General features: G+C 44.3%; 1 protein-coding gene and 1 long non-coding RNA gene across 8 annotated transcripts in view; both read right to left on the reverse strand.

Moving 5' to 3' along the window:
- LOC127922928 (CUB and sushi domain-containing protein 3-like) overlaps positions 1–8715 on the reverse strand; it is a gene marked incomplete at its 3' end in the record, with an annotated part of 22524 nt that extends 13809 nt beyond the window's left edge. The window contains exon 1 of the mRNA XM_052506928.1: positions 8533–8715. Within this exon, the coding sequence (XP_052362888.1) occupies positions 8533–8695 (163 nt within the window). The remainder of the gene's footprint in view (positions 1–8532) is intronic.
- Positions 8716–10830: 2115 nt separating this feature from the next.
- On the reverse strand, positions 10831–12034 carry LOC127922927 (uncharacterized). 7 transcript variants are annotated; one of them, XR_008112885.1, is made up of 4 exons: positions 11951–12023; positions 11665–11792; positions 11216–11503; positions 10831–10895 (listed from the first exon to the last, which is right to left on the reverse strand). It is a non-coding gene; the product is annotated as an uncharacterized LOC127922927 (long non-coding RNA). The 7 variants fall into 7 exon arrangements; XR_008112882.1 differs by having other exon boundaries at positions 10831–10927; XR_008112883.1 differs by lacking the exon at positions 10831–10895 and adding an exon at positions 10914–11023 and having other exon boundaries at positions 11951–12034.
- Between the last annotated feature and the right edge of the window lie 3451 nt (positions 12035–15485).

Below are 15485 nucleotides of genomic sequence, written 5' to 3' on the forward strand. Positions count from 1 at the left end.
ACAAATGCTCTACACGTTTTGCATGTCTTCCTTAGTGACATCATCAATATGATCCTGTGCATGTCTTCCTTAGTGACATCATCAATATGATCCTGTGCATGTCTTCCTTAGTGACATCATCAATATGATCCTGTGCATGTGTTCTTTAGTGACATCATCAATATGATCCTGTGCATGTCTTCCTTAGTGACATCATCAATATGATCCTGTGCATGTGTTCTTTAGTGACATCATCAATATGATCCTGTGCAATGTCTTCCTTAGTGACATCATCAATATGATCCTGTGCATGTCTTCCTTAGTGACATCATCAATATGATCTTTATCTTAACCACAGCAAAGTTAATGAGATAAAGTCCACCCTCTCAATGGCGACTGGGCCACGGTGTCAATGTCAAGAGTCTGTTGAAAGTTTATCCACATTAATTAGCCGTTGTTCACCAGCCACCCGCTCTCTACTGGCTGGTATTGTATTGTTATCAGTGTAAAAGGTCATATGTTCTTTAAAGGACAATACTTGGCAAATATGACAATTTAAAAATATATATATATTATTATATTATGCAGATGCCCCCCAGAAACACATCGTCTGGTTTATAGACACATATTTCAAGTTGAACTTGGTGGCTGGAGGACATGTTTTCTAAGTAATGAATGCCAATGAATGCCAGGCAGGTTCTTTTGGGGGGAGGATGATAACGATGCCTGGAGCTGTACAGCTGCAGTCACTACCCTTAGAGGCCTCAGCTCGATCCCTAATGGTAAGTGCACTACCCTTAGAGGCCTCAGCTCGATCCCTAATGGTAAGTGCACTACCCTTAGAGGCCTCAGCTCGATCCCTAATGGTAAGTGCACTACCCTTTATGGGTCCTGGTCAAAAGTAGTGCACTATAGGAAAGGGAATAAGGGTGCCATTTGCCATACTGCCGAGTCTCTCCAGGCAAACCGCACAGAAATCAAACCCTACCTCCCAAAATGATATCAAATGTTTAATTAATGAGCCAAACGTACAGGAAGTCATTACTAAGACATGAGCCGAGTGTTAGTTGGCAAGGCTTGTGGGTTTGAGTCTGGCACACCTGGTCTCAGACAGGAGCACTGTGTTGGACGCCTTGATGTGAAGCTGTAGAGGGATATTAGATGGACTCCACTGGTACATGTGTCCAACCTCAGTAACAACATCTACCCTATTGTCTCCCTAACATCTACCCTATTGTCTCCCTAACATCTACCCTACTGTCTCCCTAACATCTACCCTACTGTCTCCCTAACATCTACCCTACTGTCTCCCTAACATCTACCCTACTGTCTCCCTAACATCTACCCTACTGTCTCCCTAACATCTACCCTACTGTCTCCCTAACATCTACCCTACTGTCTCCCTGTGTCCACCCTCAGTAACAACATCTACCCTACTGTCTCCCTAACATCTACCCTACTGTCTCCCTGTGTCCACCCTCAGTAACAACATCTACCCTACTGTCTCCCTGTGTCCACCCTCAGTAACAACATCTACCATACTGTCTCCCTAACATCTACCTTACTGTCTCCCTAACATCTACCCTACTGTCTCCCTGTGTCCACCCTCAGTAACAACATCTACCCTACTGTCTCCCTAACATCTACCTTACTGTCTCCCTAACATCTACCCTACTGTCTCCCTGTGTCCACCCTCAGTAACAACATCTACCCTACTGTCTCCCTAACATCTACCTTACTGTCTCCCTAACATCTACCCTACTGTCTCCCTAACATCTACCCTACTGTCTCCCTAACATCTACCCTACTGTCTCCCTGTGTTCACCCTCAGTAACAAAATCTACCCTACTGTCTCCCTAACAACTACCCTACTGTCTCCCTGACATCTACCCTACTGTCTCCCTGTGTCCACCCTCAGTAACAACATCTACCCTACTGTCTCCCTAACATCTACCCTTCTGTCTCCCTAACATCTACCCTACTGTCTCCATGTGTTCAACCTAAGTAACAACATCTACCCTACTGTTTCCCTAACATCTACCCTACTGTCTCCCTGTGTTCAACCTCAGTAACAACATCTACCCTACTGTCTCCCTAACATCTACCCTACTGTCTCCCTAACATCTACCCTACTGTCTCCCTAACATCTACCCTACTGTCTCCCTATAATAATAATAATAATATATGCCATTTAGCTGACGCTTTTATCCAAAGCGACTTACAGTCATGTGTGCATACATTCTACGTATGGGTGGTCCCGGGAATCGAACCCACTACCCTGGCGTTACAAGCGCCATGCTCTACCAACTGAGCCACAGTAGAGTAACTCTACCCTACTGTCTCCCTAACATCTACCCTACTGTCTCCCTAACATCTACCCTACTGTCTCCCTGTGTTCAACCTCAGTAACAACATCTACCTTACTGTCTCCCTAACATCTACCCTACTGTCTCCCTAACATCTACCCTACTGTCTACCTAACATCTACCCTACTGTCTCCCTAACATCTGCCCTACTGTCTCCCTAACATCTACCCTACTGAATCCCAGTGTCCACCCTCAGTAACAACATCTACCCTACTATCTACCCTACTGTCTCCCTAACATCTACCCTACTGTCTCCCTGTGTTCAACCTCAGTAACAACATCTACCCTACTGTCTCCCTAACATCTACCCTACTGTCTCCATGTGTTCACCCTCAGTAACAACATCTACCCTACTGTCTCCCTGTGTCCACCCTCAGTAACAACATCTACCCTACTGTCTCCCTAACATCTACCCTACTGTCTCCCTAACATCTACCCTACTGTCTCCCTAACATCTACCCTACTGTCTCCCTGTGTTCAACCTCAGTAACAACATCTACCCTACTGTCTCCCTAACAACTACCCTACTGTCTCCATGTGTTCACCCTCAGTAACAACATCTACCCTACTGTCTCCCTAACATCTACCCTACTGTCTCCCTAACATCTACCCTACTGTCTCCCTAACATCTACCCTACTGTCTCCCTAACATCTACCCTACTGTCTCCCTAACATCTACCCTACTGTCTCCCTAACATCTACCCTACTGTCTCCCTGTGTCCACCCTCAGTAACAACATCTACCCTACTGTCTCCCTGTGTCCACCCTCAGTAACAACATCTACCCTACTGTCTCCCTAACATCTACCTTACTGTCTCCCTAACATCTACCCTACTGTCTCCCTAACATCTACCCTACTGTCTCCCCGTGTCCACCCTCAGTAACAACATCTACCCTACTGTCTCCCTGTGTCCACCCTCAGTAACAACATCTACCCTACTGTCTCCCTAACATCTACCTTACTGTCTCCCTAACATCTACCCTACTGTCTCCCTAACATCTACCCTACTGTCTCCCTAACATCTACCCTACTGTCTCCCTGTGTTCACCCTCAGTAACAAAATCTACCCTACTGTCTCCCTAACAACTACCCTACTGTCTCCATGTGTTCACCCTCAGTAACAACATCTACCCTACTGTCTCCCTAACATCTACCCTACTGTCTCCCTACATCTACCCTCAGTAACAACATCTACCCTACTGTCTCCCTAACATCTACCCTACTGTCTCCCTAACATCTACCCTACTGTCTCCCTGTGTTCAACCTCAGTAACAACATCTACCCTACTGTCTCCCTAACATCTACCCTACTGTCTCCATGTGTTCAACCTCAGTAACAACATCTACCCTACTGTCTCCCTAACATCTACCCTACTGTCTCCCTAACATCTACCCTACTGTCTCCCTAACATCTACCCTACTGTCTCCCTAACATCTACCCTACTGTCTCCCTAACATCTACCCTACTGTCTCCATGTGTTCAACCTCAGTAACAACATCTACCCTACTGTCTCCCTAACATCTACCCTACTGTCTCCCTAACATCTACCCTACTGTCTCCCTAACATCTACCCTACTGTCTCCCTAACATCTACCCTACTGTCTCCCTGTGTTCACCCTCAGTAACAACATCTACCCTACTGTCTCCCTAACATCTACCCTACTGTCTCCATGTGTTCAACCTCAGTAACAACATCTACCCTACGGTCTCCCTAACATCTACCCTACTGTCTCCCTGTGTTCAACCTCAGTAACAACATCTACCCTACTGTCTCCCTAACAACTACCCTACTGTCTCCATGTGTTCAACCTCAGTAACAGCATCTACCCTACTGTCTCCCTAACATCTACCCTACTGTCCCCCTAACATCTACCCTACTGTATCCATGTGTTCAACCTCAGTAACAACATCTACCCTACTGTCTCCCTAACATCTACCCTACTGTCTCCCTAACATCTACCCGAACACCCTACCATCCTAACCTCTAAACTCTACTAACTAACCATGTCTATTATATTGTCCCAGTAGAGAGGTGAGTGACAGGAAGACTCTACTATCTAACCATGTCTATTATATTGTCCCAGTAGAGAGGTGAGTGACAGGAAGACTCTACTATATAACCATGTCTATAATATTGTCCCAGTAGAGAGGTGAGTGACAGGAAGACTCTACTAACTAACCATGTCTATTATATTGTCCCAGTAGAGAGGTGAGTGACAGGAAGACTCTACTATCTAACCATGTCTATTATATTGTCCCAGTAGAGAGGTGAGTGACAGGAAGACTCTACTATCTAACCATGTCTATTATATTGTCCCAGTAGAGAGGTGAGTGACAGGAAGACTCTACTATCTAACCATGTCTATTATATTGTCCCAGTAGAGAGGTGAGTGACAGGAAGACTCTACTAACTAACCATGTCTATTATATTGTCCCAGTAGAGAGGTGAGTGACAGGAAGACTCTGTCTCTATATCATGTATTAATTTGATGTAACGTGTAGTGGGCATTATAGATAATACAGTATAACGTGTGTTAGTACATCAAGCCCTATGACTCTACCTCCTGCCAATCTCCTCCTACACTTTCTTTCCAGTACATCGTCCCTGTACAGGTGTGGTGACTGGGACGATCTACCAAATACGCCTCTGAAATATTTAAAACGTTCCATGGTGCGTTTCGGGAACAAAAGTGATTGTTTATTAATTCAAGGACACAGGTATAGATAGCATCATCGGGAATACTGCTAGGATGTGACATTAAAATGGAATCCCTGCCCAGTAGGTGTTGGGTGAACCGTATAAATATCCTTAAACCCTGCACCCAGATCTGTATGTGCAGCAGATTGGTCTGAATATGGTTGTCGTGCCGAGCTGGAGAGAAGGTTACGTGTCTGGCATTCAAAGGAACAAACACAGCAGAGAGGAGTTGGCTGGAGCACATCCAGATGGGACCAGGCTAGCTTCACTGAGATGACACATCCAGATGAGACCGGGCTAGCTTCATTAAGATGACACATCCAAATGGGACCGGGCTAGCTTCATTGAGATGACACATCCAGATGGGACAAGGCTAGCTTCATTGAGATGACACATCCAGATGGGACCAGGCTAGCTTCACTGAGATGACACATCCAGATGAGACCGGGCTAGCTTCACTGAGATGACACATCCAGATGAGACCAGGCTAGCTTCATTAAGATGACACATCCAGATGGGACCAGGCTAGCTTCACTGAGATGACACATCCAGATGAGACCGGGCTAGCTTCATTGAGATGACACATCCAGATGAGACCAGGCTAGCTTTATTGAGATGACACATCCAAATGAGACTGGGCTACCTTCACTGAGATGACACATCCAGATGAGACCAGGCTAGCTTCACTGAGATGACACATCCAGATGAGACCAGGCTAGCTTCATTAAGATGACACATCCAGATGGGACCAGGCTAGCTTCATTGAGATGACACATCCAGATGGGACCAGGCTAGCTTCATTGAGATGACACATACAGATGAGACCAGGCTAGCTTCACTGAGATGACACATCCAGATGAGACCGGGCTAGCTTCACTGAGATGACACATCCAGATGAGACCGGGCTAGCTTCATTGAGATGACACATCCAGATGAGACCGGGCTAGCTTCACTGAGATGACACATCCAGATGAGACCGGGCTAGCTTCATTGAGATGACACATCCAGATGAGACCGGGCTAGCTTCACTGAGATGACACATCCAGATGAGACCAGGCTAGCTTCATTGAGATGACACATCCAGATGAGACCGGGCTAGCTTCATTGAGATGACACATCCAGATGGGACCAGGCTAGCTTCACTGAGATAACACATCCAGATGAGACCGGGCTAGCTTCATTGAGATGACACATCCAGATGAGACCAGGCTAGCTTCACTGAGATGACACATCCAGATGAGACCAGGCTAGCTTCACTGAGATGACACATTCCAGATGAGACCGGGCTAGCTTCACTGAGATGACACATCCAGATGGGACCAGGCTAGCTTCACTGAGATGACACATCCAGATGAGACCAGGCTAGCTCCACTGAGATGACACATTCAGATGAGACCAGGCTAGCTTCATTGAGATGACACATCCAGATGAGACCAGGCTAGCTTCACTGAGATGACACATTATATATTAATCTAAACCATAGCATCATATGTGGGCAGTGGACAAGGCTATGCATTATTGAGATGATAAATAAAGATTCATTATGTATTTAGTAACATACCATCACTATAAATAACATAGCCCCCTCATTGAGATCAATCTGGACCTTGAAGCCAGTTCCACTGATTTTTATCCGGGACTGATTTAGACCTGGGACACCAGGTGTGATTCCTCCAATGGGACTGGTTTAGACCTGGGACACCAGCTGGGTGATTCCCCCTAATCAGGGACTGATTTGGACCTGGGACACCAAGTGGGTGAAAATAAAGAGGGATTATTTAGACCTGTAACACCAGGTGGGTCACTATAAATAACAGGACTCATTTAGACCTGGGACACCAGGTGGGTGATTCCCTGTTTTTAATCTGGGACTGATTTAGACCTGGGACACCAGGTGGGTGATTCCTCTCTGATCAGGGACTGATTTAGACCTGGGACACCAGATGGGTGATTCCCCTCTAATCAGGGGCTGGTTTAGACCTGGGACACCAGGTGGGTGAATCCCTCTAAATCAGGGACTGATTTAGACCTGGGACACCAGGTGGGTGATTCCCCTCTAATCTGGGACTGATTTAGACCTGGGACACCAGGTGGGTGATTCCCCTCTAATCAGGGACTGATTTAGACCTGGGACACCAGGTGGGTGATTCCCCTCTAATCTGGGACTGATTTAGACCTGGGACACCAGGTGGGTGATTCCCCTCTAATCTGGGACTGATTTAGACCTGGGACACCAGGTGGGTGAATCCCCTCTAATCAGGGACTGATTTAGACCTGGGACACCAGGTGGGTGATTCCCCTCTAATCAGGGCCTGATTTAGACCTGGGACACCAGGTGGGTGATTCCCCTCTAATCAGGGACTGATTTAGACCTGGGACACCAGGTGGGTGATTCCCCTCTAATCAGGGACTGATTTAGACCTGGGACACCAGGTGGGTGATTCCCCTCTAATCAGGGACTGATTTAGACCTGGGACACCAGGTGGGTGATTCCCCTCTAATCAGGGACTGATTTAGACCTGGGACACCAGGTGGGTGAATCCCCTCTAATCAGGGACTGATTTAGACCTGGGACACCAGGTGGGTGAATCCCCTCTAGTCAGGGACTGATTTAGACCTGGGACACCAGGTGGGTGATTCCCCTCTAATCAGGGACTGATTTAGACCTGGGACACCAGGTGGGTGAATCCCCTCTAATCAGGGACTGATTTAGACCTGGAACACCAGGTGGGTGATTCCCCTCTAATCAGGGACTGATTTAGACCTGGGACACCAGGTGGGTGAGTCCCCTCTAATCAGGGCCTGATTTAGACCTGGGACACCAGGTGGGTGAATCCCTCTAGTCAGGGACTGATTTAGACCTGGGACACCAGGTGGGTGATTCCCCTCTAATCAGGGCCTGATTTAGACCTGGGACACCAGGTGGGTGATTCCCCTCTATAATCAGGGCCTGATTTAGACCTGGGACACCAGGTGGGTGATTCCCCTCTAATCAGGGACTGATTTAGACCTGGGACACCAGGTGGGTGATATTAATGATTAGGTATAACAGAAAAGCAGCAGTTGTCCGGACCTTGTAGGGACCAGATTGTAAATCCCCCTGTTATAGAGGCTAACATACCGTCACATGTGGGTAGAGGATGGCTCCACTAGTGGTTCTAACATACCCTCACATGTGGGCAGAGGATGGCTCTACCAGTGGTTCTAACATACACTCACATGTGGGCAGAGGATGGCTCCACCAGTGGTTCTAACATACCGTCACATGTGGGCAGAGGATGGCTCCACCAGTGGTTCTAACATACCGTCACATGTGGGCAGAGGATGGCTCCACCAGTGGTTCTAACATACACTCACATGTGGGCAGAGGATGGCTCACCAGTGGTTCTAACATACACTCACATGTGGGCAGAGGATGGCTCCACCAGTGGTTCTAACATACCGTCACATGTGGGCAGAGGATGGCTCCACCAGTGGTTCTAACATACCGTCACATGTGGGCAGAGGATGGCTCCACCAGTGGTTCTCCCCACAGACCAGCGGTTCCTCATGACTGAGCCGGTATCCCTGGTCACACTGGAACGACACCGTGGACCCGATGGCCAGGTCATGGCCGTACCGCACGCCGTTCACCGGGATCCCAGGGTCCATGCATGATGATGTGTCCAACGTCACAACTGGTAGGAGCCAAGGTTAAAAAATAAATGATTATTTATACTTTAGGGCCTGTCCAAGTTCATTTGATAATAACGCTTTAATTTTAGCATAGATTACCATACATTTGTTTTCATTTTTATTTTTTTTTTTTTATCGCATCTCCATTTTTTTTTTTATCCAAAAGGTATTTGTTTCCTCAGGGACCGTTTTGAGCGCAACACACAACATGCTCTTTGCTCTGCTGTGCTCTTGGTATCAGCTCAGTGGGCAGCTCAGTTGCCAGTTTTAAGGAAAGTTCAACTATAAACACGTTCCCAGGCATTTCTTTAGATTACAGCAAAAAAAAAAACATAATTTGCACTGAAGTAGCTAGCTATTTATGCTAATGTTAGCTAGCTAGCTATTTATGCTAATGTTAGCTAGCTATTTATGCTAATGTTAGCCAGCTATTTATGCTAATGTTAGCTAGCTAGCTAGCTATTTATGCTAATGTTAGCTAGCTATTTATGCTAATGTTAGCCCGCTATTTATGCTAATGTTAGCTAGCTATTTATGCTAACTAACTAATCAACTAATCAAATGAGAATGTTTAGATTGCCAACTCTCGTGTCCCACATTGATTTGAATCAGAACAGATCTTCCATTCCATTTAGCTATTGTCTGTGTTGTAGTTCTCTTAGCTATTGTCTGTGTTGTAGTTCTCTTAGCTATTGTCTTTGTTGTAGTTCTCTTAGCTATTGTCTGTGTTGTAGTTCAATTAGCTATTGTCTGTGTTGTAGTTCTCTTAGCTATTGTCTGTGTTGTAGTTCTCTTAGCTATTGTCTGTGTTGTAGTTCTCTTAGCTATTGTCTGTGTTGTAGTTCTCTTAGCTATTGTCTTTGTTGTAGTTCTCTTAGCTATTGTCTGTGTTGTAGTTCTCTTAGCTATTGTCTTTGTTGTAGTTCTCTTAGCTATTGTCTGTGTTGTAGTTCTCTTAGCTATTGTCTGTGTTGTAGTTCTCTTAGCTATTGTCTGTGTTGTAGTTCTCTTAGCTATTGTCTGTGTTGTAGTTCTCTTAGCTATTGTCTGTGTTGTAGTTCTCTTAGCTATTGTCTTTGTTGTAGTTCTCTTAGCTATTGTCTTTGTTGTAGTTCTCTTAGCTATTGTCTTTGTTGTAGTTCTCTTAGCTATTGTCTTTGTTGTAGTTCTCTTAGCTATTGTCTTTGTTGTAGTTCTCTTAGCTATTGTCTTTGTTGTAGTTCTCTTAGCTATTGTCTGTGTTGTAGTTCTCTTAGCTATTGTCTTTGTTGTAGTTCTCTTAGCTATTGTCTTTGTTGTAGTTCTCTTAGCTATTGTCTTTGTTGTAGTTCTCTTAGCTATTGTCTTTGTTGTAGTTCTCTTAGCTATTGTCTTTGTTGTAGTTCTCTTAGCTATTGTCTTTGTTGTAGTTCTCTTAGCTATTGTCTTTGTTGTAGTTCTCTTAGCTATTGTCTTTGTTGTAGTTCTCTTAGCTATTGTCTTTGTTGTAGTTCTCTTAGCTATTGTCTTTGTTGTAGTTCTCTTAGCTATTGTCTTTGTTGTAGTTCTCTTAGCTATTGTCTTTGTTGTAGTTCTCTTAGCTATTGTCTTTGTTGTAGTTCTCTTAGCTATTGTCTTTGTTGTAGTTCTCTTAGCTATTGTCTTTGTTGTAGTTCTCTTAGCTATTGTCTTTGTTGTAGTTCTCTTAGCTATTGTCTTTGTTGTAGTTCTCAGGTCAGAAGATTTAAAGGGGCAGTGTAGTTAAAAACGTTTGTTTTGTTTTTTTATATATTATTTTCACAAGTTATAAGTTTAAGAAAATGCACATCAATGTGAGTACAAAAATGTTACCATATAACCACCCACCCTCCCTCCACATAACACATCCATCCCCCAAACCCTCCCTACCTCATCTGACTCTGGGTCAGTAGATAAAGGGCTTCATCTGACTCTGGGTCAGTAGATGAAGGACCTCATCTGACTCTGGGTCAGTAGATAAAGGACCTCATCTGACTCTGGGTCAGTAGATAAAGGGCTTCATCTGACTTTGGGTCAGTAGATAAAGGGCCTCATCTGACTCTGGGTCAGTAGATAAAGGACTCTCATCTGACTCTGGGTCAGTAGATAAAGGGCCTCATCTGACTCTGGGTCAGTAGATAAAGGACCTCATCTGACTCTGGGTCAGTAGATAAAGGGCCTCATCTGACTCTGGGTCAGTAGATAAAGGGCCTCATCTGACTCTGGGTCAGTACATAAAGGGCCTCATCTGACTCTGGGTCAGTAGATAAAGGGCCTCATCTGACTCTGGGTCAGTAGATAAAGGGCCTCATCTGACTCTGGGTCAGTAGATAAAGGGCTTCATCTGACTTTGGGTCAGTAGATAAAGGGCTTCATCTGACTTTGGGTCAGTAGATAAAGGGCCTCATCTGACTCTGGGTCAGTAGATAAAGGGCCTCATCTGACTCTGGGTCAGTAGATAAAGGGCCTCATCTGACTCTGGGTCAGTAGATAAAGGACCTCATCTGACTCTGGGTCAGTAGATAAAGGGCCTCATCTGACTCTGGGTCAGTAGATAAAGGGCCTCATCTGACTCTGGGTCAGTAGATAAAGGGCCTCATCTGACTCTGGGTCAGTAGATAAAGGGCCTCATCTGACTCTGGGTCAGTAGATAAAGGGCCTCATCTGACTCTGGGTCAGTAGATAAAGGGCCTCATCTGACTCTGGGTCAGTAGATAAAGGGCCTCATCTGACTCTGGGTCAGTAGATAAAGGGCCTCATCTGACTCTGGGTCAGTAGATAAAGGGCCTCATCTGACTCTGGGTCAGTAGATGAAGGGACCTCATCTGACTCTGGGTCAGTAGATAAAGGGCCTCATCTGACTCTGGGTCAGTAGATAAAGGGCTTCATCTGACTCTGGGTCAGTAGATAAATGGCCTCATCTGACTCTGGGTCAGTAGATAAAGGACCTCATCTGACTCTGGGTCAGTAGATAAAGGACCTCATCTGACTCTGGGTCAGTAGATAAAGGGCTTCATCTGACTCTGGGTCAGTAGATAAAGGGCCTCATCTGACTCTGGGTCAGTAGATAAAGGGCCTTTGACTCTGGGTCAGTAGATAAAGGGCCTCACCTGACTCTGGGTCAGTAGATTAAGGGCTTCACCTGACTCTGGGTCAGTAGATTAAGGGCCTCACCTGACTCTGGGTCAGTAGATTAAGGGCTTCATCTGACTCTGGGTCAGTAGATAAAGGGACCTCATCTGACTCTGGGTCAGTAGATAAAGGGCCTCATCTGACTCTGGGTCAGTAGATAAAGGGCCTCATCTGACTCTGGGTCAGTAGATCTAAAGGGCCTCATCTGACTCTGGGTCAGTAGGATCTAAAGGGGCTAATTGTCAAAATGTCGAAGTATCCCTGTAAACATCTTGAATTAGAGTCAAATTGAATCACATTTCAATTTTTTTTTATTAATCACGATTAACTACAGAAAATCATGCGATTTAATTGTGATTCATTATTTTAATAATTAGACAGCCTTAATTTACATATTGATAGAATCCTACAATAGTTCCAGTTTGGGACAGGATTAATAAATTCCATAAATGTTCCGTTCAGAAAGAAGCAACGGCTGTCACTCCTGCTCCATCTCTCTGGCGCTCGTTATCGACAGTTTTCTCATTACTACGCACACCTGTCACCATCGTTATGTGCACCTGCGCCTCATGAGACTCACCTGGACTCATCACATTCCTGATTACCATCCCCCTGTATCTGTCACTCCCTTTGGTTCTTTCCTCAGGCGTTATTGGTTCTGTTGAACGTCCTTACGCTGCTCGTGTTTCTTGTTTTGTTCCTAGTTTGTTTATTTATTAAATTCACTCCCTTGCTTCTCGTTTGTTAGCGTACACGTTACAATAGCAGTGTGTTGAGCTAACTAGGGGTCCCACAGATCATTTTATGGTGGAGAAAATGTCACTCATTCTCTTTATTTTATCAGCTGAAATGCTTTCCAGAGCAAATATAGGAAGTCAGGAAGTCAGTTTATTCTACAGGAAGTCAGGAAATCAGTTTATTCTACAGGAAGTCAGTTTATTATACAGGAAGTCAGGAAATCAGTTTATTCTACAGGAAGTCAGTTTATTCTACAGGAAGTCAGGAAATCAGTTTATTCTACAGGAAGTCAGTTTATTCTACAGGAAGTTGGGAAATCAGTTTATTCTACAGGAAGTCAGTTTATTCTACAGGAATTTGGGAAATCAGTTTATTCTACAGGAAATCAGTTTATTCTACAGGAAGTCAGGAAGTCAGTTTATTCTACAGGAAGTCAGGAAGTCAGTTTATTCTACAGGAAATCAGTTTATTCTACAGGAAGTCAGTTTATTCTACAGGAAGTTGGGAAATCAGTTTATTCTACAGGAAGTTGGGAAATCAGTTTATTCTACAGGAAGTCAGGAAATCAGACAGGAAATCAGTTTATTCTACAGGAAGTCAGTTTATTCTACAGGAAGTCAGTCAGTTTATTCTACAGGAAATCAGTTTATTCTACAGGAAGTCAGTTTATTCTACAGGAAGTCAGGAAATCAGTTTATTCTACAGGAAGTCAGTTTATTCTACAGGAAGGAAATCAGTTTATTCTACAGGAAGTTGGGAAATCAGTTTATTCTACAGGAAGTCAGTTTATTCTACAGGAAGTTGGGAAATCAGTTTATTCTGGGTCAAATCAGTTTATTCTACAGGAAGTCATGAAATCAGTTTATTCTACAGGAAGTCAGTTTATTCTACAGGAAGTTGGGAAATCAGTTTATTCTACAGGAAGTCAGGAAATCAGTTTATTCTACAGGAAGTCAGTTTATTCTTCAGGAAATCAGTTTATTCTACAGGAAGTCAGTTTATTCTACAGGAAATCAGTTTATTCTACAGGAAGTTGGGAAGTCTGGGAAATCAGTTTATTCTACAGGAAGTCAGTTTATTCTACAGGAAGTTGGGAAATCAGTTTATTCTACAGGAAGTCAGGAAATCAGTTTATTCTACAGGAAGTTGGGAAATCAGTTTATTCTACAGGAAGTCAGTTTATTCTACAGGAATTTGGGAAATCAGTTTATTCTACAGGAAATCAGTTTATTCTACAGGAAGTCAGGAAGTCAGTTTATTCTACAGGAAGTCAGGAAGTCAGTTTATTCTACAGGAAGTCAGTTTATTCTACAGGAAGTCAGGAAACTCTACGACCCAGATATAACTCAGGCTACCTATTGTACATCATAAGTAGGGCCCGTCGTGGCCCTTATCTTACTGATCAGAGCTGTGTGTATGTTTGCTGCTTGATAAGAAGGAATCCAGAACAGTCTCATAGGGTCTCATTAAGAGTTGAGACAAGACTGTACATCCACAACTCAGACTTTCACATAAATCATTCTTTGAACTTCAATAAAACCCAAGATAATGGATTTGGAAATAGAGCTTGTTGTTGTCTCAACTTATTTTCATTAATTGATATCAATGGGAGACTTGTACCATATATGTGTTTGTCAGAACACCAGTCATAGCGGCCACAAAAAAAAAACATCTTGTTATTATCTCACTCTCGTAGAAGATCTTGAAGCCGCTGTTGGATCTGCTGTTGTCGGTGGTGAAGAGGAGGTAGATGAAGTTACTACTGCTGAACAGGAACTGTGGGACCTGGGTCCCGTTGAACGAGCCAATCAGAGGCGAGAGCAGGTTGGGACCGTCATGCAACTCCAGGAAGTCATAGCTGAGCTCCGTCTGGAACCTGACACACGGGGAAAGAGAAGAGATGGAATGGAAGAGAAGGAAGAGAAGGGAGAGGAGAGGAGAGGAGAGGAGAAGAGAAGAGAAGAGAAGAGAAGAGAAGAGAAGAGAAGAGAAGAGAAGAGAAGAGAAGAGAAGAGAAGAGAAGAGAAGAAGAGAGAGGAAGAGAGAGAGGGAGAGGAGAGGAGAGAAGAGAAGAGAAGAGAAGAGAAGAGGAGAGGGAGAGGAGAGGAGAGGAGAGGAGAGGAGAGGAGAGGAGAGGAGAGGAGAGGAGAGGAGAGGAGAGGAGAGGAGAGGAGGTACAGGTATCATGGTTTGTGTGCAGGTATAAATCTGATTTGTCGGTTTGAAACCGTAAGCAGTTCTCTCTTTCTTTCATTATTTAATTAATTAATTATATCCCTATATCCCTCCAGTCCTCTACAGTATAATTCATTAATTAATTCCTCCATCCATCCATCCAGCCACCCACCCTTCTACCCAATCATCCGTTCTTATGGCCGTTTTCCATCCACCCGCCCGCCCATCCATCCACCCATCCATCCTGATCAGAAATGCTTCACACAGCAATTGCTTCCAATAATTTTTCGTTGTTAAGATCTCACCATTTTTATATATTTTTATACTTCTTTTATTTAACCTTTATTTAATTAGGCAATTTAATTGGACAGGACATATATCTGCTTAGGCCATTCAGGCCCTCCAGTCCTCTACAGTATAAAACAGATGACATCAGAGCTCTACATCCCTCCAGTCCTCTACAGTATAAAACAGATGACATCAGAGCTCTACATCCCTCCAGTCCTCTACAGTATAAAACAGATGACATCAGAGCTCTACATCCCTCCAGTCCTCTACAGTATAAAACAGATGACATCAGAGCTCTACATCCCTCCAGTCCTCTACAGTATAAAACAGATGACATCAGAGCTCTACATCCCTCCAGTCCTCTACAGTATAAAACAGATGACATCAGAGCTCTACATCCCTCCAGTCCTCTACAGTATAAAACAGATGACATCAG

The sequence above is a fragment of the Oncorhynchus keta genome, unplaced genomic scaffold, assembly GCF_023373465.1.
Source record: "Oncorhynchus keta strain PuntledgeMale-10-30-2019 unplaced genomic scaffold, Oket_V2 Un_contig_27713_pilon_pilon, whole genome shotgun sequence".
Lineage (NCBI taxonomy): Eukaryota > Metazoa > Chordata > Actinopteri > Salmoniformes > Salmonidae > Oncorhynchus > Oncorhynchus keta.